This window comes from Tilletiaria anomala (genome assembly GCF_000711695.1).
Source record: "Tilletiaria anomala UBC 951 chromosome Unknown K437scaffold_19, whole genome shotgun sequence".
NCBI lineage: Eukaryota > Fungi > Basidiomycota > Exobasidiomycetes > Georgefischeriales > Tilletiariaceae > Tilletiaria > Tilletiaria anomala.
The window spans coordinates 1-21033 of record NW_013547003.1 but is presented as its reverse complement, the minus strand read 5'-3'; the positions used below and the strand labels follow the sequence as shown (position 1 = coordinate 21033).

At 53.7% G+C, this 21033-nt stretch overlaps 9 protein-coding genes across 9 annotated transcripts; 4 read left to right on the top strand and 5 right to left on the bottom strand.

Moving 5' to 3' along the window:
* Nucleotides 1–1387: 1387 nt before the first annotated feature.
* K437DRAFT_261917 (uncharacterized protein) lies at nucleotides 1388–4421 on the bottom strand (the record flags this gene model as incomplete). Its single annotated transcript, XM_013389027.1, has 8 exons — nucleotides 1388–2090; nucleotides 2162–2232; nucleotides 2307–2603; nucleotides 2883–2972; nucleotides 3162–3337; nucleotides 3464–3837; nucleotides 3995–4124; nucleotides 4217–4421. 8 exons carry the CDS (start codon nucleotides 4419–4421, stop codon nucleotides 1388–1390), a joined length of 2046 nt encoding a protein of 681 aa, XP_013244481.1.
* A 1434-nt stretch (nucleotides 4422–5855) lies between these two features.
* On the top strand, nucleotides 5856–7124 carry K437DRAFT_290249 (cytidine deaminase-like protein; the record flags this gene model as incomplete). Its single annotated transcript, XM_013389026.1, has 3 exons — nucleotides 5856–5924; nucleotides 6076–6285; nucleotides 6355–7124. The coding sequence occupies 3 exons, from the start codon at nucleotides 5856–5858 to the stop codon at nucleotides 6640–6642; spliced, it is 567 nt and encodes a 188-aa protein (XP_013244480.1). The 3' UTR covers nucleotides 6643–7124.
* Nucleotides 6566–8091, bottom strand: K437DRAFT_255058 (uncharacterized protein). The gene is made up of 2 exons (XM_013389025.1): nucleotides 7707–8091; nucleotides 6566–7630 (listed from the first exon to the last, which is right to left on the bottom strand). The coding sequence occupies exons 1-2, from the start codon at nucleotides 7878–7880 to the stop codon at nucleotides 6674–6676; spliced, it is 1131 nt and encodes a 376-aa protein (XP_013244479.1). The 5' UTR covers nucleotides 7881–8091; the 3' UTR covers nucleotides 6566–6673.
* A 182-nt stretch (nucleotides 8092–8273) lies between these two features.
* K437DRAFT_64978 (uncharacterized protein) lies at nucleotides 8274–11103 on the top strand. The gene is made up of 4 exons (XM_013389024.1): nucleotides 8274–8583; nucleotides 8651–9609; nucleotides 9669–10612; nucleotides 10678–11103. The coding sequence occupies exons 1-4, from the start codon at nucleotides 8404–8406 to the stop codon at nucleotides 10962–10964; spliced, it is 2370 nt and encodes a 789-aa protein (XP_013244478.1). The 5' UTR covers nucleotides 8274–8403; the 3' UTR covers nucleotides 10965–11103.
* K437DRAFT_273086 (putative 20S proteasome beta2 subunit) lies at nucleotides 10742–12138 on the bottom strand. The gene is made up of 3 exons (XM_013389023.1): nucleotides 11846–12138; nucleotides 11190–11760; nucleotides 10742–11126 (listed from the first exon to the last, which is right to left on the bottom strand). The coding sequence occupies exons 1-3, from the start codon at nucleotides 12059–12061 to the stop codon at nucleotides 11071–11073; spliced, it is 843 nt and encodes a 280-aa protein (XP_013244477.1). The 5' UTR covers nucleotides 12062–12138; the 3' UTR covers nucleotides 10742–11070.
* A 347-nt stretch (nucleotides 12139–12485) lies between these two features.
* K437DRAFT_255054 (NIC-domain-containing protein) lies at nucleotides 12486–16136 on the top strand. The gene is made up of 8 exons (XM_013389022.1): nucleotides 12486–12827; nucleotides 12894–13011; nucleotides 13079–13141; nucleotides 13206–13798; nucleotides 13865–14561; nucleotides 14627–14750; nucleotides 14810–15528; nucleotides 15588–16136. The coding sequence occupies exons 1-8, from the start codon at nucleotides 12613–12615 to the stop codon at nucleotides 15894–15896; spliced, it is 2838 nt and encodes a 945-aa protein (XP_013244476.1). The 5' UTR covers nucleotides 12486–12612; the 3' UTR covers nucleotides 15897–16136.
* Nucleotides 16137–16197: 61 nt separating this feature from the next.
* K437DRAFT_64859 (uncharacterized protein) lies at nucleotides 16198–17308 on the top strand. The gene is made up of 3 exons (XM_013389021.1): nucleotides 16198–16638; nucleotides 16699–16970; nucleotides 17036–17308. The coding sequence occupies exons 1-3, from the start codon at nucleotides 16413–16415 to the stop codon at nucleotides 17066–17068; spliced, it is 531 nt and encodes a 176-aa protein (XP_013244475.1). The 5' UTR covers nucleotides 16198–16412; the 3' UTR covers nucleotides 17069–17308.
* A 1183-nt stretch (nucleotides 17309–18491) lies between these two features.
* Nucleotides 18492–19124, bottom strand: K437DRAFT_64928 (uncharacterized protein). The gene is made up of 2 exons (XM_013389020.1): nucleotides 19010–19124; nucleotides 18492–18694 (listed from the first exon to the last, which is right to left on the bottom strand). Exons 1-2 carry the CDS (start codon nucleotides 19042–19044, stop codon nucleotides 18556–18558), a joined length of 174 nt encoding a protein of 57 aa, XP_013244474.1. The 5' UTR covers nucleotides 19045–19124; the 3' UTR covers nucleotides 18492–18555.
* A 1089-nt stretch (nucleotides 19125–20213) lies between these two features.
* Nucleotides 20214–21033, bottom strand: K437DRAFT_64853 (uncharacterized protein; the record flags this gene model as incomplete). The annotated part of the gene is made up of 1 exon (XM_013389019.1): nucleotides 20214–21033. A coding segment is annotated over one exon (667 nt), but the record flags the coding sequence as incomplete, so codon positions are not given.

Below are 21033 nucleotides of genomic sequence, written 5' to 3'. Positions count from 1 at the left end.
TGGGAGATGACTATGAATGGGAGGACCCGCGGACAATACACGCGCACAACACAAAAAGTGCAGCTGTCCACACAAAAGGGCAATCAATCCAAAACCCGCCTTTTCTCTCTCTCCTGTCACACACAGTGTTTGATCGCGCTACGAGGCGAGAGGAGAGGAATGAGAGGGAGGACACGCAACCCCACAGAGAAGGGAGAGTAGCGCGATAGCCAAAAATATACACTTCATCTGTTCATTATCAACTCGTCCCGTTGGAACAGAAGTCAAGCAGCAGAGCACCACTGCAAGAGAGAATCATGCTGTAGTGGGGAGAGCCAAAGAGGTCCGTCTGTCCGGGGGATTGCGAATCGTTTCAAGCTTGCCAAGAGGAAGAAGAGCGGGCACAGCATTTGCAAATTTGTTTGTGAGGGGTTGGGTGCAATGAGAATGCAAGGGCAACACAGCGCAACTGCCTCCGGCCCAGGTCAGCGGAAACACACACACACGTGTCCCCCGCCCCAGCACTGCAGCAGTCTCTGAGCGCACACCCTCTCAAGGGCTTTTCTTGGCCCATTTCTCAAGTTTCTCAGCCCTCTACTCCTCCGCCTCGCGATGGCCTGGTGAGGCCTCTCCTCTGTGCGCCACTCTCGCCAGCGAGTGGAAAAACACGGCAAGCAACCTGCTGTCATACGCCTTATGCTTTTCTCGTTGTTCATTAGCCCAGAACGATCATGTGCGGCGAGTCGAAGAGTTGCCTGCATAAGGCCCTAAGCCAGCTTCACAGGAAAGGCACGATATCCCTTGCGCTCCTCGGACTCGACCCCCGCGCGCCTGCCCTCAGCTGCTGCGCTCTGGAGCGCCGAGCGGGATTGCCACGCACTTCATTGCGTTGCTGAACCCTACAGTACGTACAGGATTTGGGAGGGAGAACGCATGGCGAATGTGGCAAAAAGGCGGCGACACCTACCTACAGAGTGTGACCTGTCTCCTCACGTTACTTGTTCTCCGGCTGGCAATATGTGTCAATGTGAAGAGTAGAAGGGGAAGTAGGGTTTTGCTCCAGTCCATACAGCGTATGCGTCGAACTGTGGATGGCACGAAGATCGGCATGGGTTTGTGCGGTTGAGGCTTGGGCGGAGAGCAGCTTAGCATCGGAAGACCATCCAACATATTTATGGTAGGCGAGGCCCTTGGACGATGCGTCGAAAGAGCTCCATTCCAAGCGGTGCCACTACTTCTTCTGGGCTGCCGCTGACGAGAAGGAGGAATGACGTGCGCTTGGCGCCGGAATCATTGTGTTACCGCGTCATTATATACTACTGTACAACAGGAGGGTTGATTATTGCTCCAATCTCGATCGAGAAAGAGCGCGCTACCGCCAGCTGTCGACTGTCGAGTTGAAACGAGATCAATATTCGTCCACATGCAGCCGTTTCGAAGGTACCGCGGTTTCGCGCCCGCTGTCCGCACTGCCCTCACGCCCACGCTTCTGGCCAGCGACAGGTTCGTGCCCGTACCCATACGGCGGTGGTGAATGTCGCCTTGTAGCAGCAGCATATTTACCGGAGCCTGGGCCGCCGTGCTCAACCCTCGAAAGAGAAGGGAAGCCCACGTCATGGCGCAGATACGCCTTGTCCGGTCGCAGCGGCGCGGTTAGATCGTCTGGCGAGCGCGAGCGACGCGGGCGAGAGCCGTTGCTTACCCTCGGACCTCCTTGCGAGTATGGCGCGTCACGATGGTTAGGGTCGTGAGGATGATGACGGTGGTGGGGGTGAGGGGGATGATGCTGGTAAGAATGTTGTTGCTGATGCGCATAGTGGTGAGAGTAAGAGGGTGAGCCAGGTGAGGGGGACGACGCAGTCCGCTCCCGCGACTTCTCGAGCGGCCTGCCGCTTCTGTTGTTTCCGTTTGTGACACCTGCTGATACTGATGGACTAGTCATTCGAGCGCCATAAGGCGAGCCGCTCCTGTGAGGCGACCCTTGCCGTGCTCGAGCCCTCCTGGCCGCCTCTTGCTCTTGCTTCGCTACTTCTGCAGGCGTTACGCCTGAGTGCTTTGCGAGGATGTGGTACCGCGCCGAGCGGCGCTCAGCAATGGCGTCCAGTATGAAGCTGTCATCGAGTGAAAAATGAATCATTTAGTAGCTGAATGTATGCCCAAAGTTTGCGCGAGGAAGACCTACTCAATCTCCTCTTGCAGCTTCTGTTTCTTCTTCTCCGCTTTCTCGAGCAGTTTCGAGCATTCTTCCTTGCCCTATGAGACAAAAAAGAGTACTCAGAATCAGCTGTGAGAACGCACTAAAGCACACACGTCCTGTGGGAACGCACAGCAACAGCATGATCAAACCTCTGCTTGAACTTAGCCCACACTTTCGCATAGTCTCCATCATCGCTGCCAGACGAGTCGCCACCCGCATCGCCATCCTCTACAGCAGCGATCCGCTCTGCATCTGACACATCGTCCGAGTTCGCGGACTCCGTCTCGTCATCATCTACCACGGGCGGGCGACTCGTTTCCCCGGGCGGCGCCACTACGGAAGCAGGCACCATGGCGAGAGGCACTGCCGGCTGAACGGGTACGTTCGCGTTAGAGGTATTGGCTGCGGAAGGGCTAGATAGCAAACCCTGGTCGGCAACATCCACGTGCGCAGCTGATACAACACAGGTGGCAAAATGAGCCACGTCCACGAGCATCCAAGTGCATTCCGGCGGACTGGTGGAAGAACCCAACGCGCCCCGCGTGTGAATGTATTCATACATACACGAGAGAAAATGAAGCAACAGATCGTTGAAGAGGTGCGCTAAGATCAAGAGAGAGAAAAAGAGCGTATACAACCCTATTTTAAAGGTGACACGATGTGGTGTATATTTTTCGATAGAATTTTACAGGAGGGTCAACCTCACAGGTTCAAACTCTTCGAGACTGGAGTACCACGGGAGAAGGGAGCACAGGGACGTCGTCGTCTGCTCTTCACTTTTGTCGTTCTCGTGGCCCTGAAAGATAGGAAAATGGGAGGGGGGGAGAAAGATCACAAGCTCAGGTAATCATATTACTCCATCTCCGCAAGTGCATGAGCGGCCAGCCATGCCGTTCTTGATGGTCCCGAAGTTAGGGTAGGTTATGGTCGAGCAGCCGAGGGCGAGCTCGACGCCTACATCGCCGACTTAGGACGGGTCGCCGACCTTGCACCCGATGACGCCAATGTACCACGTCTGCGCCATGCCGAAAAATGCATCGGGTATTCCGCATGCAAGCGCCAGGAACTCCTCGATGCCGAGCGGAAGCTTGCTGGGGTCGTTAATAACATCAAAGTCGTAGTTGCTCCACCTGCCCTTGCAGACGATGAGGTGCTCCTCGACTATGATAGCGCAGTAGATGACGGGTCAGTACGCCAGAAGGACGAGCAGCGTGTCGAGCCAATTTTCAAAGTGCGTGGCACTGACGATGGCGAGAACGGTGTACACGGCCGTGCTGATCCGTGTACATAGGAAACGCGGAATGGCTTGAAAATATTTTCCGAAGAGCTGCACTGTCAGCGAGAACGAGAAGATGTTGTTCGCGATGAAGCCGAGGCCAAGGGAAATGGTCAGGAGGCCTCCGAAGCCTTTCATACTTGAGGGGCCTTGGCTAAGGACAATGTTGATGACACCGCCAAGAGCGTGTGCGTCGTGGATAGCTGCAAAACCTGGACACGTTTTCACTCTTGCCATGAGAGCAGCGTCAAGGGATTCAATCAAGATGAGCAGGAAGTTCACGCCGGCGTCGGTGGCAAGGAAGATGGCGAGGCCGCTGCGCTTGTGCGAGAGGTTGGCGCAGTAGTTGGATGGATGCGTATAACGACCAGCTGCTTCCAAAGCCCTGAGCAACGAAGCAAGAAAAAGAAAGGGATGCGCACTCGCTGACAGGCAACGAATATCACCGTGCCATTCCATCTACCACAATTGAGCCACCGAACGAGAGGACGTTACCCTCGGTGACGGATCCGTAAGGCGATCAGTCTGCGGAGACCATGAACTTTGCGATCTGACCGAGAAGAATGACAAAGATGACGGCGGGAATGATCGTTAACCAGCGCTCATACAGGTGGACACACTTGTAGCCTGCAAAGGCGGGTGTGAACGTGAAGATAGCGACGATGACGATACCTGCAGCGACGGGTAGGTTATGTCCCGAATCGGCATTGGCAGCAGCAAGGCAGGAGCTGCCAACAATCTCGTTGACCTGACCGTCAACTAACCGATCGTAGCGATCACATTGAGCACAGCGGGGATCCACAGGACGTAATAACCAAAGCTGAAGCGTGATAACATCATCTGTCTCAGGCCGATGCGTGCGCCAAAGGTGAAAAAGTATGCAACGCAGAGAGTGAAGAGGAAGTTGAAGACGATGATGGCAAGTACGCTCTCCCGAAGCGCAAGCTCGAAGAGGGAGATGCCAAGCATTCCGAGTGAGTGTGTGGAGATGATGGTGTTCACTGTGCCTCAAAGCGTGAGGGAGTGTAACAGGCGCGCATGTTTCCGTCCGTCTTCGGGGACACGTTAAATGTTCCGCGCTTCGACGCCGTGCACATCGAGCTTGGCCATGAGCGCGCAGAGTTTGCGGAAGATCCCCTTCCTGCGTGGGACGTTAGCGCCGAGATCAAATACGTGGAAGACTTGGCGCTACTGGCTCTAGCTTTCCAGGTGGTAGGCGTTGTTGGTGGCGCCGAACGTGCCGAGATCCTTCTCCTTCTCGAGCTCGTGCAAGGACTTCTTCTCCAACGCCGAGCTGCCGCCAGCCTGGTCCATGGAGGCTGGGAGTGTGACATAAAGTAGGGCAAGAAGGCCAGAGACGAGGGAAAAGATGCAAAATTGCCAAAGCACCAGGTGCGGAAACGCCGTGGAGATGGTGACGCAGCACACGATCTTCCCCTTTTACCGTTACAGCAAGACGAGGGCCATGTTAATGACGTTGGATTTGAATTCCGTCCATTTTATGTATATAATATACGGATCCCAATCCTCCATCCATGCGACCAGCTCGAACCCCGAGGATGCGGGCGGCTTTGAGAGATATGAACAGGCAGTGAGCTGTGTGAGTAAGTTAAGCGAAGCCGCGCAAGTCACTTGCCACCTACCACCTTCCACATGCCCGCCTGTCATGAGGGGTTTGCAAGGACTTGCAAGGCTCCCATCGTGATTACGCGAAAAGACCCGGGGGAGCCGTAGGGAGACAGGCGACGGCGAAGGAGGAGAACAGAGCAGAATGATGATGATGGTGACCCATCGAAAAGCCAGAAAAGAGGCGACGAAACAGACGGGGAACCTTCCGCCGGTTCCAGCCCAACAGCGCGTCTGGGGGGAAAGGTGACATCAAGGTGGACCGACAGTGGCACTGTGCCATAGATATGGTGCATGGATTTCGGAGGTGGCGGGTTGGCCGAGATACGCAGCCAGGAACAACGCGCCCATCAGAGAGTAGGGCTCTCTGGGGGAGAGCGCCTTGGGCACTAGGGCACATTCCTGGAAAGCCCACGCCTCTCACCTTCACAGTCGGCATAGGGGGGTTGCCTTCCGCCAGACCGCGGAAGCGATGAACTCCTCCATCCCAATCATCTTCCGTCCATAAACTACTCGATATATCTTCAAGAAGATCCAGGACGCGAGCCCCATCTTTTTCATAGCCGTGAAATGCATCTAGTGCTGCATGTTGATGCTGCAGTGGTCGGAAGTCGCGTGTCGTCTGACATTTATATCTTGTGACAGAAGTTGATCGACGGTCGACAGGTTTCAGCGCCGACTCGGACGACCCCCTCGGATTATATACAGACCTGATTGCAACTCTCCAGTTCCCCTTTACCCCATCGTTATGGGTTGTTCTTCTAATTCGATCAGATTATGCTGAGCCGACTCTATCTTCGAAAAGATCACAGAAACCTGCTAGAAAGCCCACCTCATCTTCGGAAAGTCCGTCATGCGGAATCACTGTAAACACTCCACGAGGCCGGATTGGCACCGTTACCTTCCCAGCTGCTGCACTCTATAAGCGCATCAGCCTCCTGCAAACGTGTTGCTATAATCCATAAGCGCTGGTTCCACTGGAGAGCCGTATAAAAAGCCTCCAACCTTATCACCGCTATTCTCCGACCGTTCGAACATAGCGCACGCCTTGGAGTTGGCGCGCACGGGGTTTGAAGACGAAGGGAAAGGAATCCCCATCGGCACATGCCTCGTCGATAACAAGACGGGGAAAATGCTGAGAGTCGGGTGGAGAAGGAGGGTACAGCTGGGTAGCGCTACAAAACATGGCGAGATCGACTTGCTCGAGGTGACTAAAAGCGGCAACAGTAGCAGCCTCTTCCAACCTCACTCAAGCCCGGGTACGATTGGGCTGTAGAACATCGACAGTTTGCCAGCCCGCGTGTACCGCAAAAGCACGCTCTACACGACGCTCTCAACATGTACGATGTGCACCGGCGCATGCATCCTGTACAGCATCCCACGCGTCGTGATTGGGGAGAACGACACGTTCCTCGGTGGCGAAGGCATCCTAAAGCAGCACGACGTCGAGGTCGTCAAACTGGACATGCAGGATTGCAAGTTGCTCATGAAGAGATTCATTGAAGAGTGTACAGAGGTGTGGTGGGAAGATATCGGGGAGACGGGCAAGGGGGCTGCAGAATAATGGTTCAACATTTTCGGTACAGAGGAACGTTTCAGTGTGTCCGTCGATTTCCTGTGAGCTCGTCAGCGAAAGTACAGATGCCCTGCATCTCGAGCCAATTCCTGAGCTCCAAGCGGTGCTTGACCGTTTTGATGCCTAGGCCAGCGCCGCCTCGGCTGGCTGGTCGATTCGCGATGCTGACGAATTCATCAAGTGGTATCGGCTCCATCAACAGGATTCGTCGCCAGAGCTGTGCGTCATCCTGCACCGCTTGCTTTAGGTGTAAGGACTTCAATGTGCCGCAGCCGAAAAGGGAGGAAGGAGTAGCGGATAGGGCCGCGATCGCTGCGGCAGACTCTTCCGCTTGTTCCGCTTCATCTGCAGATGAAGGAGATGAGATGAAGTCATCGTCATCCTCCGGGTCACCGGCATCGCCTTCCACAGCGACCTTCCCTCTCCCCTTCCCCCTCGTATGCTCCTTTGCCCTTGTCTTTTCTTTGGTCACTTTAGTCGTATTTGCGGTTGCTACTGTAGTCTTCGCATCATTGCATTGACGCCGAGGCTTTCTCTTGTCGGCGCTCTTTCCTTCTGTCGATCCAGAAGTAGCAGATTGGACGCTGTCGCCTGCTATGGCAGGAGAAACCAACTTGCGCGGCCGACCTTTGCGCAGTGGTGTAGAGGTGAGAGGCACATCGCTGCCCGTCGTGTCTTCATTCAGAACCCCTCGCTCAGTTGCCTGTGGACCCACACATATGGCCGTGGCGACCTCAACTGAAGAGCTGCTATCTTCAGAGGAGCCGATCCAGATGACGCTGAACTCCTCATCTAGAGCATACGCTTTCTTGCTCCTTGTGGCACGTGAGCGAATGGAGGTGCCAGAGGGGCATTCTGCCGAGGGTGGCCGCATCTCCTTCGGCAATCCATGGACGGCTTGCCAAACTCTTTCGAGACGCGCTACGAGCTCTTTGTTGCTGCTTGATGGCCGAAAGGAGTACTTTCCGGCTTCCTCCTGCCCGGTAAGAGCCACCAATTAAGTTATTTCGATATGAGCAATGAATTAGCGCACACGATCGCCAATGACTCACCTGGAGACGTGCCAGGGTCCAAGACTTGTACGATGGCATCTTGGGCGCTTTCTCGGCCGGCGGGGGCGAGCAGCCCTTCGATGAACATGAATCAGTGGCAAAAGTCATGGTCGAAACCCTGAATGGCCGAGCGAACGCGTAAGCTGCAGGTCGCACTGACATGTGCATAGCCATTGCATAATGCATGGCATCGTGATCACCACCTTTCACAGCTCGGACCAAGGTGGAGCGGTGGAGACGAATGCTAATCAAGGCGATTGCTCATGACATCTCAGGGCATGGTCCATCAGCAATTTTTGCGCCCCCTTCAATGCATCACACGTCTCGCTTGTCGAGAACGGATGAAGGCAAGGAAGGTCTGCAACCTAGTGAATGGGTTGTCTTATCTTTCTTGCACATTTTTGCTTTGATCCGCAACTCTCTCAGCAAAAGCTAGGCGAATTGAGCCGATGGGTGAGTCTGCGACCTGCCCGCGACACGTCTTTGTTTGTGATCGACGTCACGACGCCGCGTCCTGGTCTGTGGACAAAAGAAAGAAATCAGCAACCTGCATGACATCAACTTCTTCCTGCAATGATGTGGGTCCACAGCCCTCTGTAAAAAGCCAAGTGTATGGCAGTAACATCTTCGCATCTGAAGCACATAATACAGTGACGACGGGTGCACATAGGGTAGCCTCTCGTAGTAGTCTGCCAATATGACGCATGGCATGGCGGGTCTCATGCCCGATGCTGAAAGCAGGCACCCCATAGCCAGCCTTCAGGATGAGCAGGATGGGCATGCCTCGTGCAGCGGTCGGAGAGCGACATGGCTCATGTCTATTCAAACTTTATCGAGCTCGTTGCTGCGCTTGATGGTTTATGTCTTTTTGAGATGGGTGAGTCGAGCCCAGCGCCAGTTGTGGGTCCCAAAGGCAGACTGTGACCTAATCAGTGTTTCTGCAGATACCCACCAGCATCGTTGTCAAGCCGATTCCCATTGCATACTTGCTATATTTGGGCGCGTATCTGCTCAACCGCGCAAGAAGTCATGAGCCTGTGGAGCAGAATGAGAGAGCTGTGGAAAGCGTCACTGCTAACAGCAACCCAGAAAATCCAGCCGTAAGCACACCCTCCCAAAAGGGAACAGCGCAGAGCAGGGACGCTAAAGCGGCAGCAGCCCAGGCACCTGGAAACTGTGGTCGCCGGGGGGTGCTTGTCAAACGAAAGAGGCGTATCGGCATATTTGATGCGCTTTTTGCACTCCTGTTTGGCTCCTTATCGTCTTCATCCACGTTGAACAAGCTGGTCCTCTTGCTCAACACACTGGCGTTCGCCTGGTTCGCGGATTCTGTTCTCTCGCCCATTGCATTTCCCTCGCACTGGGAGCATCACCTGCACTTTTTCCGGACCGGTGCGATTGGACCTACATTTGCGAAACTGCATATCCGCTACCCTTTCCCTTTCGGAGAGAGTGCATACTCTTCCAACGAATCCGCCCCAATTACGTCCATCGACGGCCTGCCGGTGTACACTGAATCCGACCCAGTCATTCTTTCCAATCCAGAGCCCATGCGCGTTATCTATCGAGAAGCTCTGTCAAACTCAATCTCTTCGTCGTCTCCGTCAAAAGTGGCGGTCAAAGAAGCGCACCGCTGGGAGCGTGGGCCGCTTTTGCGCCTCACGCCAGATTCTGATTGGACGGCTACTGCACAGCTCTCGGACCTCTGGCCCGCTACAGAGTATGAGTGGAGCGTTGTCTTTGCGCACAATCACACAAGGCCTCGTGAAGAGCGTGTGCAGAGGTTTGTCACATTCCCAGATCCTATGCTTTCGAGGGCTCGCGCAGGAACCGCCAAAACGGTAGTCGGGCCGACAGCGTGGCGCGAGGATGAGGATCAGAACCCGCTCGACGATCCAAATCAGTGAGTCGCAGGATGCTTGGTCAGGTTGAAATGTATTATTCACTTTGATTCCACGACAGCTTCACTTTTGCGACTTCGTCTTGCGTCAAGCCAGATTTCCCATGGAATCCCTCACAATTCATCCTGTGGCACTGGCTGTTCCATCTCTTCGGCTACGGCCGTGCGGGGACATCCAACCCAGCTGTGCGCAATCGCATCCAAGGGTTCGACATGCTAGCAGACCGTGCGATCGAATCACGTCGTCGGCTCGGTCACCCTGCGCTTCGCTTCTTCATGAGCCTGGGAGACACCATCTACGCAGACGTTCCAGTTTGGGGAGGCGCAAATATCAGCAAATACCGCAATCTATATCGCAATCTTTTTGCCAGCCAGAGCTTCCGCCGCGTGTACGAGAAGATTCCGGTCATTGGCATCTATGACGATCATGAGGCGAAGAACAATTGGTCAGGAGGGAGTGATGATGAGGACATCCAAGCTGCCATTCCTGTTGCGACGCAGTCTTGGCAAGAGTACATTGGCGGCGCCAACCCGGACAACACGCTGCAAGAGGGGACAAGAGAACACTGGTACACCTTCCGCTACGGCGATACAGCCTTTTTTGTCATGGATGTGCGAAAGCACCGCACCTCAATGGAGCACGAGGACAATGCAGGCAAACAGGTTCTGGGTGACAAGCAAAAGGTTGCGCTGTTCCAGTGGCTTTCGGCGGTGAACAGCTCCTCCACCACGTTCAAGTTCATTGTCAGCTCTGTACCATTCACGAGTCTCTGGGGAGGCAAGCTGGACGTTGACGGATCGAAGGATAGCTGGGCTGCTTATCTCACTGAGCGTGATGAGCTTCTCGAGGTGATGCACTACGTACCGAACGTTATCGTGCTTTCCGGTGATCGACATGAGTTTGCAGCGACAGCCCTCGCTAAGCGAAAATCGGAAGAGGAGGAGAACGAAAGCTACACTTTGTGGCCTGTGACCGAGTTCAGCACATCTCCGTTGAATATGTTCTGTGAGTGCGGTTCATCCCACAAACACTTTTCTACAGCTGCTGACCTGGCTTGATGGGTTACGCAGACTTGCCCATACGGACTCTTGGACAAGAGAATGGCAGAGGCGCGACAGGCCAAGAGAAGTTGCTCAAATACATTCCAGATGGGAATGTCAAGTGGACCGAGTTTGAAGTCGACACGCGCGATCATTTGCAACCAATTGTGCGTGCGACAGTGATGGTCGACGGGAAAGAGGCATGGCGCGTCGACATTGTCGGGAAACCGGTCGTCTCCGCGCCGAAACAAGCCGTCGGCGGGCTGGCCAAGACGCTGCTTGAGCTGCTTGGATTCAAGTCTAGGAAATGGTTTTAGCTGCCATGCAGCATGCGCAGCCGACAGAAGGACTGTTTCCCTGTATCTACCTTGCTTCATGCTTCGCTTTAATCTGCTAATATACAGCCACATGCGGGATGCAGATTCATGAGGTGTCCATTCTCTCTTCTGATGGCGGCACGGAGCCCACATCGAGAATGTCTGCGTTTTTTCGAAATAGGTCAGTAGGCAGCGCAAATATGAGGCGTCCAAATTAACACTGACCATCTTTGACAACCAAATCCCAAATCTTCTCCTTCGTCCAGGCAGTCGTGCCGCGTTTGAAGCCATACTTTTGCTCCTTCACGCCTCGCTCGTTTGGCTTGACATAGTTGCGCAGATTGTCGGTCTTTTCCTTGGTGATGACGCATACGTCGACGTTAGAGCCAGAACCCAAGTCATTGAAGATACCCGATTCAATTGCAGCGCAGACCAGCGCGATGGCCGACTCGCGATCCATGTCTTTCTGCCAGCCGCTTTCAAAAACAGCCATGGCAGCGAGACTACCGGAGCCCATGGTCACGTATGGAAGCTTATCTGTGCTTCCATGCGGCGCGACAGTGAAGAGTTGGGGACCAGTGGCGTCGTATCCTCCCAGCACAAGCGCTGCACCAACGTGGCCTTGGTATTGGAACAGACGCTGCTTGAGCATCGTCATGGCTGTGACAACGCGCGGCTGTCGGCCTGTGGAGAGCTCGTGCAACTGAATGTTCGAGGAGATCAGGTTGGTGATGAACTCTGTATCTGCGGCCGTCCCTGCACCGCAGCAGCGAATATTTTCACTGATGTAGTGGATCTGTTTAATAGGCATAACAGGAATTGGAGTCAGCGAGGCGAGGGCATCGAAAAACGACGCTGTCAGCCACAGGCTGGTCATTCACCTTCTCGCAATTCTTGTCCGCCACGATTGGCCCCTCTGTTGCACGTGTGTCTGCTCCTAAAACGACACCATCCTTGTAGATAAGGCCGACGATCGTAGTGCCCGTTGACGTTGCCTTTGGCAGGTTGAGGTTCTTGGACTGCGCTAGGTGGGCGTTTCGGGTGTGGTTGCTGAAGTCGAAGCCCGACTTGGACGGCGTCGCTAGGACGGACGTCATTTTATTCAGCTTGGTCACTTGGTCGCCAAGTTTCAGGCACTGTACTTTCCCAGTCGTACGGAAGTATGATTCAGTGCAATTCACGGAAGTCAGATGGAGCTGGAATTGTATGAGACGAGTAATGAGAGCTGGGATGTCAAGTTAAGCACGCACTCGAGATGTGATCGAGGAAGTGAATGCAGCACGCGGTGTCGCGGCCACGCAAGCGCGAGTTGTTGGAACAAGGTCGGAAAGCGATTAGTTTGAAGGTTAGGGTTGCCTATGGTTCCGCCCTAGGACGAAGAAGAACCGCTAACACAAGCCTCACTTGCTACATGACAACCCACGCTTCTTCGGTCCTTTGCTCTCCCGACTAGAGTTTTGAACGTTGCTCAACTTGACCCAAATGGTCTTCGTGTTATCTGCGTACCACGAGCGGCTAATCCTCAAAAGCATAGGGAGCAGTTTCCCGAAGCAGAGACGGCTCGGATTGAGTGACCGCAGAGCTCAAAGCTTTCTTCCCTTGCCATTGAAGGCATTAACCTGGGTGATTTTAGGCGGACGACCTCAAAATGGACGCGACGATGACCAGCGCATCCGCTTCGCAGCAGCCCTCGCTGTCTGACCTGCTGCAACAATCCCGGAAGCTGACCAACCATCTCTCGCGGTCGGACCTACCGGCCATTCAGCTTGGCCTGGATCAAATTGAAAATCAGAGTCGGAAGCTCGTCGGGAGAGCTGCTGTCAATGCCGGCGGCGTATACCCCGGAGGCGAGGAGGCACGGGCGTGAGTCGGACATTGCTGCTGCGTGGGCAGGCCAAAGGCGTTGCTGATTCGTCTACTTCCTTGCAGTCACTACCTTTTAGCTAATGGAGGTATCAATGCTGCAGGGCTAGCTGACGCAATCCACACGACGAACATTGCTCATGCGTTTGAGCCTCTGCGACCCATTCACGACACTGACGTGGAGGTGAGCTGCTGATGTTCTGACACGGCGCTTCGGAGTCAGCTGAAAGTCAGCATCCCTCTCTTTGAAGGGCTATCTCAAACATGAACACGAGCAAGTCATTCTCAGTGCGATCGAAGAAGGGCGCCGAGAAGTAGGTTGTCGAGTTCTTCTTTACCGAGGTTGAGGGTTTTATAGCTGACTTGCATCGTGCCCAGACCATCCGTGATTTCTATCGAAATGTTGACCGCACGCTACATCGAAACTGGGAAAAGCAAAAACGAAAGATCATGGAGGAATTTGGTTCCTTCCAACCTGGGGCATCGATATCTGCTTCGGCTTTCGGAGCCAGTCGTGGTGCGGCAGTTGCTCCCGGGGAGACAAGCGTTAGCGGAGCAACCAGCTTTGTCACAGGTGTGATAGCTGGTGCATCGAATGGCGGCGGATCTAGGAGTCTGCAGATGCACAGCAAAATGATGCGCTACGACATTGTCGTGAAGAAGCTGAATGAAGCCCGCCTGAGCGGAACCCCTTTCCCGCTCGCGCATGCCTACCTCGAGGCAGTGCAGGGAATGTCTAGCGCTGAGCCTGGCGTGGCCAGCAAGAGCGTTGCACTCGAGCAGTGCTGGCGGACAGTCACACACATGGTGTGCGAGCGTGACGTGCAAGGCGGCGAATTCACAAGAACTGCCATAAGGGAACGGCAGTACGCGGGCGCTTACCTGGATCCCGAAAAGTACTTTGGGAGCATTGATGGCATGAATTTGCGCCGGCGCTTGATTTGCGGTGCAAAGTCATATCTCGAAGAGCAGTGAGTGGGCGAAAGCCAGTTGTGTTGCTTTGCCATGTGGCGTCTGACGCGCTTCTCTCGCTTCAGATTCGCCGCCCATATGGAGGACGCCATTGCGAGAAATCCGGTCAAAGCACAACTCGGCGGTATCCCGTCCGTGCAGAGTACAGTTGCCGCATACTGTCGGGTACATTTGCAAAGCAAGGAGGGACAGTGGTCGCCGGATCTGGAGACTATCGTTACCTCAAAGGGCAAGGTTCCAATCTGGGCACATATCTACTTCCTTCTCCGCATCGGGCAGGAAATTGAAGCGGTGCAAGCGGCTGTGCAGTACGAGCCGATGCTGCGCAAGCTGGATCACTCCTTCCTCGGCAACTTTAAGAGCTGGATTGATAGCCCTGATCGAATACTACCCAAGATGCTCCGGGATCGCTTCTTTGCCGAGTACAACTTGCGTTTCCGCGGCATTTCTCCAGACTCTGTCGACCCTTACAAGCTAGCTCTCTACAAGCTCATCGGACGCATCGATCCACGCAAGCGCTTCCCCGTCTCGCTTGTCCGGAATTCGGAGAATTGGCTCTGGCTTCAGCTCAGCCTTGTCCGAGAGCATCTTTCCAGTGCAAGCGATGCAATCGATGACACTGGCATCAACGGCAGAGATTCTTACACACTTCAAGATGTTGCCGCCACGGTCCTCAACTTTGGCGAGGCTCACTTTGATCCGAAGGGCAATCGACCGTATCACTACTTTCAGATCCTCATCCTCGTTGGTCAGCTGGAGAGAGTGAGATAGTCTTTCGTATAAGCTGTGGCGTGGACAGAGCACTGACGATGATGTGCTTTTCTAAGTCCATTGCTTTCCTCTACTCACGCCCGGCATGTCAATCAGATGCGGTGCAATTTGCAATCACTGCAGCCTACTATGGTCTGCTGAGGGTACCATCGAATGCCAAAGCATCCCATATGGATTACTGTAAGTGCACGAGCCAAAGTCGTCACAAGTATACCGATTATTGACGTCTCTGTCTATAGTGACAATGGACGAGCAAGAGACGCACGAGCCTATCGCATATCTCGATTTTGCAAAGCTAATCCAACGATATGTCAGACCATTCGTGGAGTTCGACGCAAGAGAAGCATTGCAGTATCTGTATCTGGTGTGCCTCAGCGCGGATGCACCAGCTCCAGTAGGTCAAGAGCAAGTGGCCAAGTGTCACGACCTGATTCGCAGTCTCGTCCTCGAGAGTCGACAGTACTTCGAGCTTCTCGGCGATGTCCGGAAAGACGGAACCAAGACAGCAGGCTTGATCGAGCAGAGTGCACGCTTGATCAAGTTTGCAGACAGTCAAGCATATCTCAACTCAATTGTGCGAACAGCTGCTGCTGCTTCTGAGGCCCAGCACCGAACGAGAGATGCCATTTTGCTCTACAATCTTGCCGAAGAATACGACACTGTCATTTCTGTGCTCAACAAGGAGCTGGGCAACAAACTCATGGATCCTTCATCCGCTCGCATTGCCGACTCGTATGCTCCTTTGGACAGTCAGCGAACATCCCTCCGACCGAATGCCAGCTTTGCTGCAGCAGAGGACATTACTAGCATGGCGCATGAGATTCTGGCAAGCTATGAAAAGCAGAATCGCATTGTCCGAAAGGTCTCTACCAAGAATCGTGACACCTGCAAGATGCTGCTTGAGCTCAAGCGATGTATCGCTGCTTACAGCGCCGGCGACCTTGAGCATGCTCTCCAGGTAGGTTGTGCTGATGTTGTGATGCTCTGTTTCTTCACCGCTGACCATTTTGCGTGCAGGCAATCGAGACTCTCGAGCTTATTCCATTAAGAGGCGACGTCGTTACCATTACTCGCAAGGCAGAAGAATTCAAGGACATTGATCCGGCAATCGCCGCGAACCTTTCAGACATTCTGCTTGTGACGATGAACATCATTTCCAAGCTGCACACTGGCCTGCGCAGCTCCATGTTTGGCGATAGCAGCAAGCAGCGAACCATGACGGATTTGCGACACAAAGCTCGTGCGCTCCTCACTTATGCAGGACAATTACGCTTGAGAATGAGCAACGAGACGTACAGTCAGCTCCTCAATCTAGCGCCGCAATGAGACCATGTAGATGGGGTATGTAGCAAAGCAAAATAGATTGCGTTGTTTCGCTAGCAAGAATGTCACCCAGCGACGCATGCGCTAGGCTGCCTTATTCGCTAATTCAGGGAGGCCTTGCTCTCTGCCTTACAAATGTATGCCGCTTATTCGAGGCGTTGTCGTACTGGAACGAAGAGGGTACATGGGTTGGCGAGCTTGACGTGGTGATCTCTCATCGTTAAAGGGTGCAGCCACGGGAAAGTGTGGCTGATTTTCTTCTCTCTTCCTTAGGCTTAGATAAAAGAATGCATGACGGTTTGCCTCTATCTCGTTTCTGTTCCGCGAAAGTCAGCGCCAGCATTTCTGACCTCAGATCCTTTCATGATATCTTATCTCACCATTCCAGCACCTCAAATGTGACCCGTGATGCAAGCTCGGCTTTGTGTCCTTTCCTAACATCAGGCCTCACCCCTACGTTCCACCGCAAAGTGAAGCGAGCGCATACACTCTGGGTTTGCCTCATCTTTTCCCATCCAGATGCCGTTTGACGCTGAGCCAGTGACCTCGAATGCGGATTCTGCTACATGTAGACTGACGAGCTCGAACCTAGCTAAGGTTCCAGGCCTTCACGATCGAACACAGGACTATGTCCACTATCAAATGCATTTCACCGCGCCCATAGACCAAGCTTTCGATGTACCGAATTCGGCGGCACAGAATGCCATCAAAAATGTGGATAGGCATACAGAAGAGCATCGCAAGCGTGAGTGAGACCAAGTGGAAAATAGCTCTAGCTCTGTGAATAAACCCGTTTGTCTTCTAGGCCTGGAAGAGCGAAGAGCCAGGCGTAGCGAGAGGGCCAACATTTTGCAGGACGAGAGCAAGACGACCGCTCAACGAATCCGGGAAGACAAGAAGAGAAGAGCTCGCCTGCAGCAGCAAAGGGAAAAGAAACGCCAGAATAGCCCTGCGTGGGCAAGCGAGAATGACAACGGTTCGAATGCTAAACCCAAAGCTGCGAAGCGCAAGCTTGGTAGCCTGCCACGCTCTGCTCAAGAGAAGTACAAAAACGTGATAGCCAGCAGGCGCTTGACTGTGAGCATGTCTACAATGATCGGGCTCCTTCTTAACTGATTCGGTCGTCTGAGTGCAGCTTCCAGTGGCCAAGATCGGCGTTTTCAACTGCGGTGTGACAACGCCAAAAACAACAACGAGCGATCGACCGCGCAAGCGCAAATCTTTGGCAGACATTGCTTTCAATGAAGCTCGATTCTTTGAAGACGCAGAGTATGCGGCCAATGCTGGTATTGGAGACCCGGCTGGAAGACCGCAACCCACGAATTTCACGGTTGAAAATAGAGAGAGTGGCTCGGTAGATGCGAGATGTTCATCTGCAGTTCAATCACGTTATTTCCAAGGCCAACAGATCGACTCGACTGCGGCAAAACAGCGACCTCACGTACAAGCTGATGATGAAGAACAGGATGATTCCGATGAGGGGCATTCAGCTTACTCTGTGCAAAAGCGCAGGCGTCAGAACAAGGATGCTAGAGAGGAGCATGCTTGTGCTCCTCCCCTCTTTCGACTGTCATCTGCAGTGATCACACCGCAGGCGTCGGCCAGTAGTTCTGTAGACCCATTGGCTCTGGGAGTCAAACCTCCATCCCTGGAAATGCACACAGTAGGGTCACAGAGTCAGCTTAATAACAAGCCTGAAATCGCGCACAAAGCAGCGACACAACACGCAGATGCCAAAGGCCCACCGCTGAAAAGAGCACATCATCATCAAGAGGATCAGCCTAGCTTACGGTATCACAGCGGCTACTTTGCCACAGGCCCACCGTATGATCCTACCAACGCGTGGCGCAGCGAGGGGGCTCGGGCCTCCAGAAGAAAAGCAGAGATGGAGAAGCCATTGGACATCGAACGTTCTGCGATCGCCACGAAAGTTGCGCAGCCTTCTGCGACACTCATCAAAAAGAAGCGCAGAAGGATGGATATCAGCAGAAGCTCACCGACAAAGCGTTTCCAGTTGCTGCTCGATTTCGAGAACTTGCTCAGCGAGGAGGGTGGTTCTTGTGTGGCTGAATTCGATTCACCTTTGAGGAAAGCGGAAGAAATGGCCAGACAAGAAGATCTGGAAAAGGAATTATCCGCAGTGATGTTCGAGAGCGAAGTTGAAGGCTCAGCTCATTGCCGCAATGGGGCACAGCTGAGCAGAGAGGACAGCTGGGAACTCACGAATGTTTGGTCTGAGCAAGCCGTGCGGACGCTGGACTTTATCGAATCGGCCTCGCAAGACCCCATCGACTTTCTGGGCACCGAGCATACATGCGCTGGGTCTGAGACAAAGCATGCTGAGGATGGTCTGGCAACCGAACACACACACATGCAGATTCACCAACTTCAAGGGGATGCTTTGGACCACTTCTGGTTGCCGTACAGACAGTGATTTCTGCCAAGAGTTGGGTGCAACATTCATTGCAAGTGTGCAATGTAGACATCATCAATGTCCCTTTCCCTTCGAATTCGCAAACAGCTTTGCCTCAGCATACAAAGGCGGTGGTTCGCTTGGATCCGTTGTGCACGATGCACGTGCCGTGGAGCGAAGTTTGCGAACGCTGTTGCCATCTTGTCAGAAAAAGTGTGTCCTGGAAAGCGATTGAATCGTCTTGCAATGCTACAGCGCGTACATGTGAAGAGAGCCTTGCCTCCGAAGTGAATTCTTTTGGTGCGAGTTGAACTTGGCAATTGGCAAAAAAATGACTTTTTGCAACGTTGACGTCCTTCGTGCTGCCTGCATTGTAGCCTTTACATTCCTGAAAGAGATCGAGCGCAAGAGGCTGCAGGTCAGAGCCTCCGCGTGCGCTTCTGCGTTCAACAGCTGTGCCTCTTCTAGGCCGACTTTTCAGTCGTTGCCGGAATCCACACCAACAGACAAATGCTCTGATGAACAAAAGCGCCCACTAAAGAGCCGAGCACCGCTCTGATGATGTTTCCCTCCGTTCCTTTGCTTCCTGAAAAGGCAGATCGGGGCTCCGCTTTGTAAATGGATCGTATCCGGAGTGGTTGCCATAGGGGTTCAGATAGAATGGGTAGCACATGTATTGCACATGCCTTTGAAGATTGATTACCTTTGAGCATGTGAACGTGACTTCTGTGCGGGCATCAGTTCCAGTCATCTGTTGAGACAGCCAGATGTAGAAGAAGGGACTTGCATGCGAGTAGTCCGGCAATTCTTGAGATATCCAGGTCTTGTTCGCAGCATCCTCGGAGGTGATGCTCAGTCGATATAGCCCGCCATTGAATGTGCATTCTTGACTAGTCGCCTAGTCGGAAAGTGATTGCTGACATTGCTCCAGAGGGAAGCGAAGTATTGTATAGCGCTGGCGCTGTAGTGTCGTTGGAGAGCGTCGTGAGCACGATGGCACCGCTAGTTGTCTGCATCTCCTCCGGGGTCGGTCGAATCGAAAGAGAGACTTGAAAACAGGAGAACAGGTTGTCCTCGATGCTGAACCCTTATGTTTCGCACCTTGGGCGTCTTGAACCTCGACTCCTGCTGACTTCGGGTTGTGTGAGAGAGAATCGCGGGACGCACTCAAAACGCTTGCATCGCCCTGTGAGTGTGTATGAACTTGCCGCCGTTTCTTCGAGCAGAGGCTGATACATGTAGCCTTTGCAGTTGCCCGTATCCACCCATGACACCAACCACGGCTATTTAGAGAAGCTGAAGGAAGCGGAGTAGAGAAAAAGAACTGAGGCCTGCGAGAGGCACGGATCTGGTTAGTTGCAGGCAAGCGAGCTGATGTAGCGAGGGCTAGCTTGGATCTGATCTGGTTGCTCGCGTAGAAGTACCCATGCGACTCATCTGCGTAGCAGTCCTAAGGGGACATGGATTGTAGCAATCAATGCATCTACTTCGGTGGTAGAGGCTATGGATGATGATCGAGTTGTGTAGACATTTTTCCAACCTATGAGTACACTGGTTTGAATCAAAGGACACCTTGAAGTCTTGTCCGTCGACGGTCAATTTCATTTGATTTGCAGCGGAGTGGCAGTCCAGTTTATGCGATTAAGTGGTTAACTCAAGCAGTAACGATGGTCTGGATATTATGGCTGGAAGATGACTGGCGATCTGCCACTCTTTCGGGGACCAGCTGGACCTTTCTATTGGATGTGTGTGACCTTGATCTGCCAGCAATCTGCCAATGAGTGAATGGTGGTCAGCAGCTACAGAGAAACTCTGACCTTCCGGCTATACCACTACTAGGTGGATTTTGTGTGAATTGTTGGATTACGATGTGATTGTTCTCTCAATTTCATCCTCATCCACAACAATTGATCTCTGCAGGTAGGAGTTTTATCCCATTGAGCAACCGCGGAGCCGTGGCAATAGTACACATCTGAAGTATATATCAAAGGCGCCGACATTTATCTTAACACCAGCAGAAGCATTCATAAGCCTTTGTATCTGCTTAAGGGTTTGCCCATCTAGGACGAAGGAGTGGAGTGAGCCGTGAGGTCGGCCTTGCTGGGGCGGCGGCTATGAAGTGGGCTGCTCGCAGCGGAGCTGCGGCGGTTCGACCGGCGGCTGGCTGCGTTGCTGGAGAACGGCGTCGTCTTGAGACGGAAGACATTGTCATGGCGTGAGAGTGCTAGCTTGCTGTCCGTCGAAGCCAGCTTGCGTTCGCGGAGCGTCGTCCAGGTGCGGCCGACGTGCGCATCGTACGCCTCCAGCTCCATGTCCAGCGGTGCGGTGCGCGCAGAAATGACGTTGCTGGTCGCGAACTTGTCCAGTGTAAAGTGCAGCTGAAGGGCCAGTGATTGCCACTCCGCGTCGGTTGCGATAGTCCTCAACAGCACTGGATCGTCCGCGGGCTGCTCGCGCAGCAGTCGCTGTGCCCAACACGCGTACGGTCGCTCGCCGTCGTCAGGCAATGCCACGATCGCAGCGCAGGCCGTGAGGATTTTCTCAATTGCCAGCTCGTCGATCCGCGCTAGTGCTGCGAAGAGATCGGCGCGCATCGCGTTCTCCTTGACCGAAATGCTGCCCTCGAAGAACATGCGGTCAAGGCGTGCGAGCAGAGCGGCGCCGCGGCCGCGCACGTGGTCGGCAGCCTCATTGCGAGCTTCCAGAATCCGGTCCAGGTTCTCTTCC

Excerpts from the sequence above, each read along its gene's own strand:
- K437DRAFT_273086 (XM_013389023.1), bottom strand. The coding sequence starts at position 12,061 with ATGACGTCCGTCCTAGCGACGCCGTCCAAGTCGGGCTTCGACTTCAGC. Across the intron at positions 11,761-11,845 it reads CGGACAAGAATTGCGAGAAG|ATCCACTACATCAGTGAAAA; the intron begins GTGAATGACCAG and ends CCTATTAAACAG. Across the intron at positions 11,127-11,189 it reads GGATTTGGTTGTCAAAGATG|ACATTCTCGATGTGGGCTCC; the intron begins GTCAGTGTTAAT and ends GAAAAAACGCAG.
- K437DRAFT_64859 (XM_013389021.1), top strand. The coding sequence starts at position 16,413 with ATGCCGTTTGACGCTGAGCCAGTGACCTCGAATGCGGATTCTGCTACA. Across the intron at positions 16,639-16,698 it reads TACAGAAGAGCATCGCAAGC|GCCTGGAAGAGCGAAGAGCC; the intron begins GTGAGTGAGACC and ends TTTGTCTTCTAG. Across the intron at positions 16,971-17,035 it reads TAGCCAGCAGGCGCTTGACT|TGGCCAAGATCGGCGTTTTC; the intron begins GTGAGCATGTCT and ends TGCAGCTTCCAG.
- K437DRAFT_64978 (XM_013389024.1), top strand. The coding sequence starts at position 8,404 with ATGACGCATGGCATGGCGGGTCTCATGCCCGATGCTGAAAGCAGGCAC. Across the intron at positions 9,610-9,668 it reads CCGCTCGACGATCCAAATCA|CTTCACTTTTGCGACTTCGT; the intron begins GTGAGTCGCAGG and ends ATTCCACGACAG. Across the intron at positions 10,613-10,677 it reads ATCTCCGTTGAATATGTTCT|ACTTGCCCATACGGACTCTT; the intron begins GTGAGTGCGGTT and ends TGGGTTACGCAG.
- K437DRAFT_255058 (XM_013389025.1), bottom strand. The coding sequence starts at position 7,880 with ATGGCTATGCACATGTCAGTGCGACCTGCAGCTTACGCGTTCGCTCGG. Across the intron at positions 7,631-7,706 it reads GGACCCTGGCACGTCTCCAG|GAGGAAGCCGGAAAGTACTC; the intron begins GTGAGTCATTGG and ends CTTACCGGGCAG.
- K437DRAFT_64928 (XM_013389020.1), bottom strand. The coding sequence starts at position 19,044 with ATGCCCGCACAGAAGTCACGTTCACATGCTCAAAG. Across the intron at positions 18,695-19,009 it reads TCACGTTCACATGCTCAAAG|GAATGTAAAGGCTACAATGC; the intron begins GTAATCAATCTT and ends GATCTCTTTCAG.
- K437DRAFT_255054 (XM_013389022.1), top strand. The coding sequence starts at position 12,613 with ATGGACGCGACGATGACCAGCGCATCCGCTTCGCAGCAGCCCTCGCTG. Across the intron at positions 13,799-13,864 it reads AAGTCATATCTCGAAGAGCA|ATTCGCCGCCCATATGGAGG; the intron begins GTGAGTGGGCGA and ends CTCTCGCTTCAG. Across the intron at positions 14,562-14,626 it reads TCGTTGGTCAGCTGGAGAGA|TCCATTGCTTTCCTCTACTC; the intron begins GTGAGATAGTCT and ends TGCTTTTCTAAG.